This window comes from Chiroxiphia lanceolata, chromosome Z (assembly GCF_009829145.1).
Source record: "Chiroxiphia lanceolata isolate bChiLan1 chromosome Z, bChiLan1.pri, whole genome shotgun sequence".
NCBI lineage: Eukaryota > Metazoa > Chordata > Aves > Passeriformes > Pipridae > Chiroxiphia > Chiroxiphia lanceolata.
Genome location: NC_045671.1, coordinates 44804549 through 44818639, shown reverse-complemented (window position 1 = coordinate 44818639; position 14091 = coordinate 44804549). Strand labels below are relative to the sequence as shown.

Genomic DNA, 14091 nt, shown 5'->3' with positions numbered 1-14091 from the left:
AGCTGTCGTGAATGTGGTTTTGGTTACTGGTGTATTTACCTTAAAAGGTAGGAAACCAGGAATCTGCGTTATGTTTAGATGCGCACACACAAAAATATTTTTAAAAGTCTGGAAACAATGTTCAGTTTCTCCTGCTGCTTCATATATGCATTTCATTGTTATTTGTTGGCTAAAGGTTACTTTATTTTGATGAGCAGCTTGTCAGTATCTGGAATATTTTTAGGTAGAGAGGGGTAGAACATTCCAAACACTTCCGTATCTCCTCACCACTGTAGATAAATGCTGAAACTATAACAATGTGATGATGCAGTCTCTTTCTCTCTTTTGCAAATAGTTATTAAGTACCAAAACTGGTTTATCAGTTATTTACTGTTAGAAGACATTTACCTAGTGATTCTGCTCTCTCAGCAAATGTATCAGCTAAGCAAAAAACTTAGTCTTATCTTCAAGATGTTGTTCCCATCAGATATTGTGCATTGAGAAAATTCTGGTATTCCTTTTCTTGGAAGGAAGGTGTATCCATTTAATAGCTGTATCCATTTCAGGTCATAATACAGAATTGTAGCACTTTATTAGTCACTTACAAAGGAAATGCAAAGTAAGAGACCTGCAGCTGTTTCCACTGAAGACATCTTTATATCTTAAAATGAACTTGACTCAAATACCAGATGTTTTCCGAAGCCCATCTGCAAGACAGGGTTTCCTAAAGATTTGGTCACTGGCAGCTTCTTAATGGATATGGTATCAAACTGAGGGCTGCAAAACCAAATATAAACTGTATCACAGTATGTTTTCGCCTGGTTGTTGTTAACAAGCAAAAAAATCACTTTGGAGTCAGAATAGAAATGTTTTGTGGGTAATGAGTGGTTTGTGGACAGCCGTCTAGAAACTCCTCCTCTTAACAGCATTTTCTGGTGTTCAGAAAAATTTTTGCAGCCAAACCTGAAAGGAGTACACTTTCCTTCCAAGGTACTATGTCCAAGTCCTTTTCTTTTGGTCCTGTCAGTAGAATGAAGGTAACTTCCCATGGGTCTGTACTGAGCCTGTTCTGGCAGCCACTCTATTTTTTCCCTTCTCCTAGCCAGGATCACTAATGATACTTGTTCCATTGCATAAAATCTAGATTCCTGAGGAGCTCTGTGAGAATACTTGGGAATTTGGGAATCTTCCCACTTGCTCATCTCAGTCTTCAAGAATCTGATGTGTCTGTCATCTTCCATCTTAACAAACTGTGCATTTGGTTGTATTTTTCCAGTGCTGGTTTTTTTACTGCATGTGATACTAAAATCTTTAAATGTAATTGGGACTTTCAGTCGTGTTTCAAGTGAACTCTTGGTCCCTTGGCACAAGGAGTATTTATAGCAGCTGGAGTTCTTTAAGGTGATTAGCACATCTGATTTATGATCTATGATCCTTTCCCAATCTGGGGTTCTGAGGTGATACTTCTTTGGACAATTTTCTTGACAATAAAGACAGCTTAGGCAGTGAACAGATCTCAGTTCCAAATAACACTGGCAAAAGGAATACTGATATTTTAATTTCAGAGTAGCTTAGGCACTGTTACTGTCATAGCTAATGGGGTGAATATTTGGGCTGTGGAGTTCTGTAGAGGCATGGTCAGATCATTATTAGTGAAATGGTGGGTAATCCAAATTACTCTATTTTTATGCTATTCCAGGGACTTGTAGGAGTGTGTAGGGCATTGATGTGAACGCTGGGTAGCCAGATGAATCAGAACATGGGGTGGGGGGTATAGGATTGTGCATCTGAAATCACTAGAATTTGTGAAAGAAAACGAACCACTTATTTTCCTGTGCTTTGTGTTTAAACTTGTTTGGCATAGTTACTGATTTTATGTGTTTCTAAACATATATATAAACATACATTATTTGCTAATAGAATTTTTTCTGGCAGTTAAACGGACTTTCAAGGAACTCGTGGAACTTGACAAACCTAAAATAACTTAGAATAAAGTAACACTTTCTGGAAACCTGTAGCAGAGGAACATTTCCACTCGGTATCTTAACACGTTGGCACAATATGTGCTGCTAATGGGCAACAGTGCTTGTGTGAGGACTAAATGAGATATTTTATTATTTAAAGCGGCTTAGTGAGCGCATGATGGCCAGTCAGAGTCAACCCACCCCACACAACTAAAACAGAACTTCTGAAGGGAAGAGAATTTGTCAGTTGATTCACTTGTCAGAATACAGATTAAATTATTGGCCTGATTCTGATTTGCTTAGCTCTCCTCTGATTTCACAGTAAAAAAAGAATAAAAGAGAAAAAAAACCTCCTGGTTTATACCATTCCATTTTTATTTCTTCAGTGTTGATTTTGAGTATTTTTTATCTCATGACTTCTTTCTTCCCTTATTCTTATCTCTCTTTGGTTGACTGTACAGCTTACCTAAGTCTTTACAGCATCAGCGCTGTCTCATTTTCAAGACTGTATTTTGTCTCCTACCAGTTGAAGGGAAAGTATTAATTATAGCTGCAATTTACATAATGGAAATAGAGTAGCGTATAGTTTGTTTCCCTTCTCCATTTTGACTGGGAATAATATTGACATAACTATGCAGAAAAGATTTCCAGAAGAAGAAACCTGGTTTTTTGCATTCATACGGCTTCATCTATTGTTGGGAGCTTCAGAAATACCATATTAGAGAAGTCTTTCAAAATACCTACCCTTCAGAAAAACAGTTCAAATTAAAAACTTTTTGTTAACTCAAAAAAATAACGTAAAGTTCCAGAAGTTTCTCTGATTGCTTTGCTGCACTCTCACTGAACTTGACAGTGTATGACGGAGAACAGAGTTTTCTCTTGATACTGTGAAAGCCCTAATGTAAACCATTTTTGGGGTATAAAAAGATGGAATAACTGCACTGGGTTTTTCCATAATTTTTTTTTCTTGATCAGCAACAGCTTTTCCACTTTAAATCCTCTCCTAACCTCAAGAAGTTAGTATAGTATCTGTTAAAAGTGAGAAGCAGCTTATCAGACGTTTCTACACAGACTTGCTGCTTTTTTTCGAGGAAACTAAACTGCTATGGTTGTAGCAACCCTTCAGGTTTGTGCTAAGAGAATTCAGATATTGTTAAAACCTGAATTCTCATGGAGCAGTGATACCAAATTAGTAATCTCAAATAAAGCATTACTTCAGAGGAAAAAATGACAATATTAAATTAAACAAGTCACCCTCAGGTCATGCATTATGTTGTTTATGGAGCACTGATGGCTCCTAAGTTATTTTCTTGCTTCGGGCATCCATTGTGCATGTCAAAACAGATTGAATGACACAGTGTCTCACAAACTGAGTAGCCTGCATTTCACAAGAGGAACTTAATCACAAGTTTACTTAGCTGAAAGTAATCCCTCCAGCTTCTGCTACCAGTTCTTTGACATCCAGAGGCAGAATTAGTCTGTCCTTTCACATTTGCAAATCCTCCTGTGGTAAAAATAGGTTTTATAAGGATTGCATTGATTATGCTTTTGCAGATTGCAACTGGACACAGCTGCTGCATGGGCACCCAAGGTGAAAAAAGGGAAGCCATGCAGAATGCCTGTGTGTGCAGGGATTAGGCACCCAGGGTATGTGGTAAGAGGATGGTCAGATGGGAGATAAAAAAAATTACTTTCTCAACAGACTTTCCCCAAGCACCATCTATTAGTTTTTCCTTCAGTCTGTCTGAAGGTCTTAAGGAATTTCTGGCAACCCCATCCTTGTGGCTGAAGAATTACTGTTGTCTTATAATACTGCTGCAGTTGCCTGCCATGGTATAGAAACTGCTGTTTGCTGCATCTTTTCACTCATTTTGACTGTAAACCTGCCTGATGTTAAAGCTTCACAGTAAATGACTTAATGTGTAGTTTTGACATTCTTAAAACGGTTCTGTTTCAACAGAACTGTTGGATCAAATCTGGAAATTTATGTCATTCTGTTTATATTTACAGGCATTTATCACTCTTAGATGTGTACAGTTTTTCAGTCTCTCACAGCTGAAGGGAGGGATCCTCTATGTTTCGATTTTCCATTTAAATGCTGGCCAGGTCATTTACATTGGATGTGGAATATAGAGGTCAAATCATCAAAATTAGCTTGAAATATTTTTAAAGCGGGAACTTACAGTGGTTTGAAGACAGAAAGCTGCATACAAGTTTGCCCGGTATTATTTCCCATCCATTAACTTCTGCATTCCTCTCAGGTTGTGGACAAGAGCATATGAACTTTTATAAAGCATACAAACACATTATGGATACTTACTGTATGTCAGTAAGGAACATACAACATACAACAAAAATTCAGACTTCCCCTTACTACTTTGGTAATACATCCCAGCCATGATTTGAGAAAATAATCAAATTTCCACACAAAACATAGAAGGAAGAATTTAAAAATATGTATTTAAAGAATCTGTTTGACTTAGTTCTGTGGTGGTTTGAAAAAAACCTTTCCCCCTGGGGGCTTGTGATAGTCTGCCCAGGGGTGGTGTTTTTGATACTGGACCAATTAAAAACTTTGTGCACCCTTGTGGAAATTACATACTCACAAAATCAAAAGAGGTTAGTTTTAACTGCGTAGCTAGAAGGAGAAGCAGCCATGCTTTGAAAGCGCCACGTGTGGGGCTGGGGGGCCCCTACCGCTGGCTCCTGGCCAAGGGTCTGGGAGCAGCACAGCTTCTGAGAGAAGCCCCCTGAAGCTAGCGACCAAGGGGGACCCCGGAAGATCGGGGAGACTCCTGGGTTGGAGCGGGCCAGGCGGACTAGCCATGACCCTTTGGAGAGGCGACTGCAGCATACAGTCATGTTAGTGCCAATGGGAGTCTCCCCTGCTGGGTTTGGGGGAGCCCCTGGGGCCCCGCTGTCCTGGCCCAGCCAGGACTGCGGGAGTTAAACTCCTCAGGAGTTTTCCAGCCGACCTCACCCTCTTCCCACCTTGGAGGGGAGGAGTGGTGAGAAGCTAGCTGGACCCTGCAGCAGCAGTGAACCGGACCAGTGAATCCGAGAACAAAGCAGACGGAGAGAGAGAGTCAGTTGGACTCAGTTCTAGGAAGAAAGAGTCAGTTGGACTCAGTTCTAGGAAGAAAGACTCAGTTGGACTCAGTTCTAGCTGCAACAAATCAAAACTGCTACCTTAAAAATAAGAGACACTTACCAGTGCCCCAGAAGATTAATTTGGAAGAGCTGTGGCCTGAAAGTGAAAAGAGGACTTCTCCTTTCTTTCTGGACTGTTTTTTGAAGGAAAGGAGAGACGATCTATGTATATGTATTGTTTCACCATAGAAGAGATAGTTAAATTGTTACATGTGTATATATATATGTATATATGTTAATAATAAATTGTAATATATTCTCCTCCTCCTATATTAATTGTGCGTGTCTGAAAACTTCTTCTCTCTCACATTAGAACAAATTGTAGCAAAACTTTTAAAATTAGGGGGTTTTGACTAGTAGCTGGTTTTGATTTCATAAAAGGTCTCTTAGCTCTGGATTTTAGAGCTGTTTTTTAGAGAAATATAGATGTTTTTGTCTTTTATGGATGTGGACCTGATATACTCAGCACAGAGGAGTGGACAGGTTGTTTAGCTGGGGCTGGGGAACTGCACTCGCCTTCTCCAATGTCTTTGTAGTGCCCTCTTCAAACCTCCTTTCTCATCTAACATTTTTTATGGGTATTTGTGCCTATTTCTATACCTACATATGGAAATGAGGTGTAAATAGTGAGACACTTCCTGCTTCTGCTTTTAATAGATCTCTTTTACTTGCGGAGCTTGAGAAGGAAGAGAAAGAAAAGGACTGGTATTATGCCCAGCTTCAGAACTTGACTAAAAGGATTGATAGTCTTCCCCTTACTGAAAATGTAAGTACCTTCAGAGTGCTTGGTCCTGTATCTGGTGCTGTGATCTCTGTTTAGATGCTGTGTGTATTTTATTAATTTGGTGATGTTCTCAACTATAATTTTAATTTAAAATGTTTTTTCATTCACTATGTAAAGGTGACTTAATCTAAATTTTGTGTAGATTTTTACACATCCAAAATTCATACCTTTTGGTATAAATGTCAGTGATAACAGAGGAACATTGAGAAGTTGTTATGACAAATGAATTACATGTCAGTACCCTTCTTCTTCAACTCTGTCCCCCAGAGGTCTTTTCTCCATCTGTTGTGTTGTTTAGTGGATTTTTCTATTTTTGAGAGCAATATTAGCCTAAGAGGCAGTGTACACAAGAGCTCTTATTTCATACCAATCAGTGAAGTGATGCCTGTAGCCTACGCAGGTATTATTGCTCAAAGTTTTTACCTTGGCACCTCCATAGTCGAGTCACCATTATCTGGGATAATGAAGATGTCTGATCTCCCAGACAATACAGGTTTTCCTGTTAGATCACAGCAACTTGGTTATGTTTGCAGTGAATTCCTTCACATATACAGTGTTTGGAAGACCTGGTTACCCATCTTTAGAGAGTCATACTTGATGAATAAACAGGCTCCTGGAGATGGAAAGAGACAATGGAAACACTTGTGTCAGTGGGCAAAAGTGACATGGAGTCATGGCTGAGCTTAGCAGAGCACCAGAAGCAAGGGAGAAGGTCTGAAAAGGATTTTGAAGAAATGCAACCCATTCCCAAAGGCGCTGTCAGCAGTATCTGTGCCACTGTTGTAGGTTTTAAGGTTACCTCCTCAGTTTCATAGGTAATAAATTCACTTAGCTGCTTCTGTGATTAGAATGTCTTACTTATCATCTATACTAAACACCTTTTGTGGTAATCTGTATCCATTACTGCTTAGTCCAGCCACAACAGAACGAAGGATCCCATTTGGTATTTGCATATGATTGTCTTATTTTGACTCTCTGAACTGACCTTGGTGAAGTCTTCTGGGAGGGCTCTTCTGGGAAGGCTCTTAGAGACTCATTTACTTACAATCTGAGTAATTGTCCAAAACCAGTGAAGTGCTTTGCCTTGAAAAATCTTATCAGCTGGAAGGTCTTCTCTGAAGCTGTGTGGTTGCTCCTGGGTTTAACACTTGTGCTTTTCTCACAGGATAGTTAAAAATAGGGTAGATAGCAGTAGTTTGATGCCTCTGAATATTTTTGAAAATACCCACTTAGATGGCACACATAGTAATTTCATTGGTAATAGCCAGATGTTCTTGACTTGTAATGAACAGTACTTTCTCTATGCTTACCTGTTATATTTAGTCATTTGACAAAACCCACAGGTGGTCTGCTGATGGAACAACATCATGTGTTCTTGTTTTTCATAATGCAGTCATGTTTTAAGAATCTATTACTATGTTTTGTTTGTTTATGAAGTTTGTTGTGGAAAAATAATTGTTCTGCTTTTGTTCTGAGAAATACATTGTTTACATAAATGTTATTGACTAAAATGCCTTCTCTGTACTTTGGTTTCAGTTCTCCTTGCAAACAGATATGACCAGAAGGCAGTTGGAGTATGAGGCAAGACAAATTAGAGCTGCAATGGAAGAACAACTGGGTACCTGTCAGGACATGGAGAAGCGAGCACAGGTATAGTTTGTCTTTCACTATTAAAAGGAACAGAAAATGTTTTCCTGCATTTTTATTGTATTATTGGTAGATGTATCTTTAAATTGTATGTAAACACAGTGATACCTTATGGCATTTAGTTGGCCATTCAAATAAAAAAGAGGAATTGGAACATGGGAAATAACTGTTCAGCAAAAAGTACTCTCATTGCTCTGTTTTGAAAAAGCCTTTTGATTCAGCAGATGGAGACAATTTCTTCAAAATAAAATATTTTTAATTATTTTCTGCTAATAATTTACTACCATTTTAGCTTCATAAAAGTCCATGTGTTTGCAACTGCTCATTTTGCATCTGTTGTTCTGTGTTTCTTTCATGTTTTTAAGTTCAGAAGAAAATTGAGCTACTGTTCCTAGGTTTCCTTAACCACAAACCTCATATCAGGGTATAATCTTTGAAAATAAGGTATTCACGTAAAATGTAATCCACCTACATATATGGAAGTTGTTTGCTCTCACCAAGAGTTGTTTTGCATTCGTGATGAGGACAACATACATGTCTTAAACATGTGACGCACTCATCTGGAAGCATAAATCAGAATGTAATTGTGTGCAGCCCGTAAATTAAATAATCAGTTGCTTGCTGGTTATAAAAACTATTCCCCCACAGTAGCAGAGCAACAGTTTGAATTATTTATTGCTGTTTATTTCCAGAGGTGTTAAATTACCATCTTGGTAAGGTTTTTTGGGGGGTTTTTTGGTGAATGTTACAAAAATAAGTATTTTCAATAAAAATAGTCTCTTTACTTTTAGCACAAGTTTTACTCAACACAAATTCTGCTACATGAGAAAAATTTCTCTTTTATTTTTACATTTAGTTTTGTTGGTATCAGAACAGCTGCTTTAAATTTAAAAGTGAGTCATTTAGTAGAACTTTTTAGAAAGTGCATTTGGTTATAAGTATTTAGCAGAGCAGATACCCTGCAGTCGTCAGTTATGTATGCAAAGGCTGTACAGGGATTTGTCTGTATAGATGTGCTCAGACAGACCCAAGTTTAATCTGTCTGGGTGGTAGCTGGCCCTGATCTGGGAGCTGCAAGGCTGTGTTATCCAGGTTTATCAGCAGTGGTCATGCTCTGCATGAGTTCAGCTGTGTCAGCCTGTCTTCAGTGAAGGTCCTGCAGAAGAAGGTGTTAGGGCATTCACAGTAGAACTTTCCAGAAAAGTTCTCTAGCTGCCAACAAGCTTAAGCCAGAGAAAGGTGAATTAAGCTAAATAGGTAGGCTAGGCTGCTGGCAAAATTCTAGATGCACTCAGGCAGAGATGAAAAGCAATTATGCAGAGTCACACCATGACTGTAGTTATATCACTATGAAAGTAATTAAGCTGTCCCTGAATTTATTTCTTCCCTGCTTGTTTGGTTGTCATTTTTTTTTAGTTTTGTGGGGGCAAAATGCTGCCAAGATGTTGAAATATTTTATGGGTTTCTGAATTAATACTTTTCAAGGTGTTTGTCACAGCTGTTTCACCCTCTCTCTATATATACATATATGTAACACTTCCATACTTAGAGAAATTACAGTACCTAGTGTGATTATATAAAGATTATAAAATGGGAAGTAACTGCTTCTCATGTGCTTCTTGTGAACTGAACTGGTAATTCCCCTTGGTTCCATTCTCCAAGGACCAGTGCCGGAAATGTGTAGAAGCTCATGGGTGTACAAATACATAAAAGCAATTTCTGCATTATTTCACTGTCATGTTTAAATGTGCAAAAATGAAAAAAAATTTATTTGGCAAGTATATTCAACTTTGTAGTTTTTCCACTTCCTTTCTGCTCTGTTCAAATGTTGTAGCCTGTATGCTTAGTATTAAGTAGAAGCAAACTTAATTTCTGTAACATATATTTAAAAAATACTTCAATTCTAAAACTGAATTCATGTTCAAATAGAACTTATTTTTCCTTCATGCCAGAACAAGAAGGATCTATTTTTTTTTAAGTTAAGTGTTCCTTAAAATCTCACAAGAAATTATCATTCTTATAAGAATTTATCCCAGGATCCCTCGAAGTTTGCTGAAACAGCAGACCACTGAAGTTAGAAGAAAGTTTGGATCCTGGAGTCTTGCACATATGAAAATACATACAATGATCTTGTATGTAAATGTAGGCCAAGCCATTAATAATTTTGTTTATTATTTATTTTTGAAAAAAACCAAACAAACATAAAAATCCAAACAACATTTTAAAGCAAAATGTTACTGCTTATTTTTACTTTCAATAAAGTGACTATTTTTTCATCACTTTGAATGTGGAGGAGTTTTATTTCTTTTTGTTAGAAGCCTTACTGGAACAGTGAAAGCCAAGTAACTGTAACTTCAAATATTAAGTTATTTTATCCAACAATTTTATGTTAATAAAGGTTACAAGTAAATATAAAAATGAATGAGAATATTCTATGAACAAACAGAAATCAAAAGTGATGTTTCTTAAATAGGTTATGAAATTAAACACATTCCTGGTGCCTGTTCTATTGTGTATCTCAGATTTTTGCCTATTCACCATTAAGCTGTACCCCTTTGTGGAAGAAGATGCATTCTTTTTTCTGCTTCTGTGGTGTTTGGTACTAACTATGCTCCTGGATAGTGGAATTCTCCAGTTTCCATGTAATACAAATAATGAATTGGCAGAAAGAAGAATTGCCTGATGTTTAAATCTCTGGACTAAAATTGGGAAGGATGGGCTGAATTCCTGTCCCTTTGGGCAACTTAGTCAGTGATACTTGACAAATCATGCAATATTTAATTGTTTTCATCCGCAAAAAACTTTTCCCTATGCTTGGGTGTGTATATATACTCAGATTCTCTTGATGCCCTTTATGGGATAAATTGCTGGTTACACTGAAAGAAACTCAATTTATAGGAAATCTGGGGGAAACATGTGGCTTTTGAGTATTTAAAGGGGATCTATAAAACACTTTAGCAGGGAGTAGTTGTTACAGGACAAGAGTTAATGGGTTTAAATTAGTAGAGGGTAGATTTAGATTAGGTACAATAAAGAAATGTTTTACAGTGAGGGTGGTGAAACACTGGGAGATCTGCCAAAAGGTAGTAGGTACCCCATCCCTGAAAATGTTCAAGGTCAGACCAGACAGGACTTTCAGAAATCTTGAAGATGTTTCTGCCCATGGGAGGGAGCTTGGGATAGATGAGCTTCCCAGGTCTCTTCCAATTCAGGCTGTTCTGTGGTTCTGTAAAATTGAGGTAATTCTTAAGGACAGTGAGAGAGACACATTTTGTCAGTCATGCATAGTTATTCCCAAAAATACGTTTTTACTATCTTTCCAATACTTAAATGCAAAGGGTGAATTATCTGTTTGCCTCTATGCTGAAGCTTCTATGTGTGTTCTGATACTTTGATTTACAAAATCAAATCAAATCTATACTCAAATGTTTGTAGCTTTGCATCTCAACTAAACATTGATGCTTATGATGCTTTTCCCATAACTGCTTCTGATGTGTGTTTCAGTAATTTGTTCTATTTTGTGGGTATATTTTCTTCTATAATTCTAAATTTTCCAGATAATATTGTGATTCTATTCCCTGTGTATCTTTTGGCATTAGTTAAAAGTTCATCTTGCTTCCCATTTTAGATTATAAATGTGTTAAATAAGATTGGTGATAATGCTGATTCTTGCAGTGTCCATTAGATTGGTTTTTTTAGTGTAGCGTTGTAAATGTTAATTGAGTAAAAGAATCAGAATTTTCTTTCAACTGTGTATCCTCTTCATTATTCTGTCCATCACACAAAAAATACTGTTTAATCAATTTGGTGTTCTGTCCCCATTCTAAGTCAAATAATGTCAATAAATTATTAGGTTCGTGCAGAGATGTATAACTTTTCACAGTTATCATTTCACAGAATCGCAAGGCATCCTGTGCTTCACTGTACAACTGATGTGAAGTACATGGATCCTGTAACATTTTGGGGTTTTTTAACATTCTCTTTACTAACTACAGAATGGTTGCAGTGGGAAATGAGTAGCAATATGGCTGTAAAAGACTGATTTAGACATGTCTGTAAAATCCCAGATAAACCAAAGAAGCAGTACATAAGTTTTTTTATACTTAGCCTGTTAAATTTTTTGAGATTTGTAGAAGCAGAAAATTTCAGAGGCTGAGCATAAGCAAAACTCCCAAATCATTATAGTACCTGAATATAATAGCAATCAGTCAGGGTCTCATACTTTCAAGATACTCTGCAAGTACAAATCTCTCTCAAATCTTTGTAAGGCAAGTAGAACTCTAATATTTGAGAGTGAAAAAATTCACTAAAGGTCTGCATAAAATGTCAGTTTCAGAAGCAGGAATACTGTGCAAGATAATGGGAGCATTTGTTTATACCTGAATGTGTCATGTGGCGACCTATTACATCCAAATGGGTATCAATTTTATTAAAATCCCGACTACTCATTATGTTTTGGATGCTTGCAGTCATGCCTGTCTTCTGTTAGGAAGCACACTTGAATTACTGCATGTAGTACCTACTGCATGTACCAGCTGAAGTAGGTTTGTTTTGTAGTCAGTGTTATTTGCAAGGAACTCTTCACAGTGTCACTAAGTACAGCAAGGAAAAGGTTTTGAACAAAATCAAACATGAAAATCCATTCGTTTCAGGCAAGGGTGGCGAGAATTCAACAAATAGAAAAGGACATTCTTCGCATACGACAGCTCCTGCAATCACAAGCAGCTGAAGCAGAGGTTAGTGAGCAATTACTTGCCCTTTTTGATTGTGGTATGTATCTTTTTCTTTTAAAAACCCAAATTATTTGAATAAAGTGCTAGTCAGGATTATTTCTGCCAGCAATTGATGTCACAATTAATTAACTAGTCAGTATTCTTAAGGTGTTACTTGCTCTCTTTCTAGTGACCGGAGGGTGGAATACTTGGATTAGTCTTAAAGCTACTGTGGAGCCTTAATCAATAATGATATATCAGTTATAAGTTTAACTTGAATTTTCAATAAAAATGTTAACATGCAGTGTATTATAAAGGCTGAGTCTTGGTTTTAGCAAATAATTACAGCCATCAGTTGTACATGCCTTTCTAAATATGAATCTCTGATAAGCACCTTCATGATGTGCTTGTCTTTTGAAGGAGATAAGTTTAAAAATAGGATTGATACAGCTTCTGTCAGACCTCATTACAGAAGCCTGGTATATTTTTAGTGTTTAAGTACTGGGTTATATATTAAGAAATGCAGGATGTTTCTTGTAAATTACAGAGTCCATGTTAGTAATTGCCATTAGGAAAAACTGTTCTCGTAGTGGAAATTCACTTAGAATGTCAACTCCATTTGTTGTATTGGTATATTAAATATAGAGTGTGTTGGACATGAATATTTTATGGTTTGTCTTCACCCAAAATAACTACAGTGAAAGCTCAAAGCAGCATTTGGATTAGTAATGGATGTATATTTTTCCATTTTGAAAAATACTGGTTTCATTGTTCCAGGATCTGGGGGAAAAACTGTTTTTATAGGTGAATCAGACAGTAGTGTGTGAAATTAAAGTTGCCTGGTCTTTTTACATACGAGTCAATCCAGGTGTTTATGCACCTTGATATCTCCCTGAGCCTTCTTTTGTCCAGGCTGAACAGTCCCAGTTCTCTCAGCCTCTCTGCATATGAGAACTGATCCAATTCCTTAAGCTTTTGATTGAAATCGCCTGTTCTCCAGTGGGGGTGGGGTCTGTGGTCCTGGTTTTTGCCCTTTCCCCTCCTCTTAGGATCCTGAATTCTTCCATCTCATTGTCACTGCAGGCTATTTCTAACTTTCATGTCCTCAGCAAGTTCTTTCTTTGTTTTTAAGTATCAAAGCCAGCACAGGGCCTCTCCTTCTTGACCCTTGGATCACTTGTGTCCAGAAATTGACATCAGAGAAGTCAGGAGATCTCCTGGAATGTTTCATCCTGCTATTATCCCTCCAGCAGACTTGAAGAGGTCCTGTGAGGCCAGGGCCTCTACACACGAAGCTTCTTAAAATTTCCTGGAAAAGTTCTCTCTGTTTCTTTCTCCAGATAAGAAGGTCTTTAGAAGATGTCCTCCACAACTCCCATGTTGGTCTTCCTGCTAATCTTCACCCATAAGCTCTTGACTGACTCATCCTCAGGCAGAGCACCATGCACTGTAGCTGCTGTCTTGCATAAAGGAAAACTTCCCTCCCTCACTTAGGACGACAGAGTCATTGAGGTTGGAAAAGATCTTTAAGATCATTGAGTTCAACCATTAACCTGACACTGCCAAGTCCACCACTAAACCATGCCCCCAAGTGCCACATCTGCACATCTTTTTAATATCTGCAGGGGCAGTCACCCCACCTCTTCCTGGGAAGTCTGTTCAACCCTTTTGGTGAAGAAATTTTCCCCAATATGTAATCTAAACCTGCCCTGCTGCAACTTGAGGCTGTTTCCTCTTATCCTATCATTTTTTAGAGGGGAGAAGAGACCTGTATTTCTCAGTTGCAGTCTTAGTCATAGGAGCTATTCTACCACATCTCTGTGATCCCAGTGAGGGTACAGCCCCATGACTGCAT

General features: G+C 37.7%; 1 protein-coding gene across 7 annotated transcripts in view; it reads left to right on the top strand.

Annotated features, from left to right (window-relative positions):
* The window catches only part of APC (APC regulator of WNT signaling pathway), a 93003-nt gene that overhangs the window by 52911 nt on the left and 26001 nt on the right, over positions 1–14091 (top strand). For 5 of the 7 annotated variants that reach the window (XM_032674741.1, XM_032674742.1, XM_032674744.1 and 2 more), the window contains exons 5-7: positions 5751–5859; positions 7414–7527; positions 12177–12260. In XM_032674741.1, coding sequence (XP_032530632.1) covers positions 5751–5859; positions 7414–7527; positions 12177–12260 — 307 coding nt within the window. The remainder of the gene's footprint in view (positions 1–5750; positions 5860–7413; positions 7528–12176; positions 12261–14091) is intronic. The other 2 variants (XM_032674746.1, XM_032674745.1) reach the window with 1 other exon arrangement.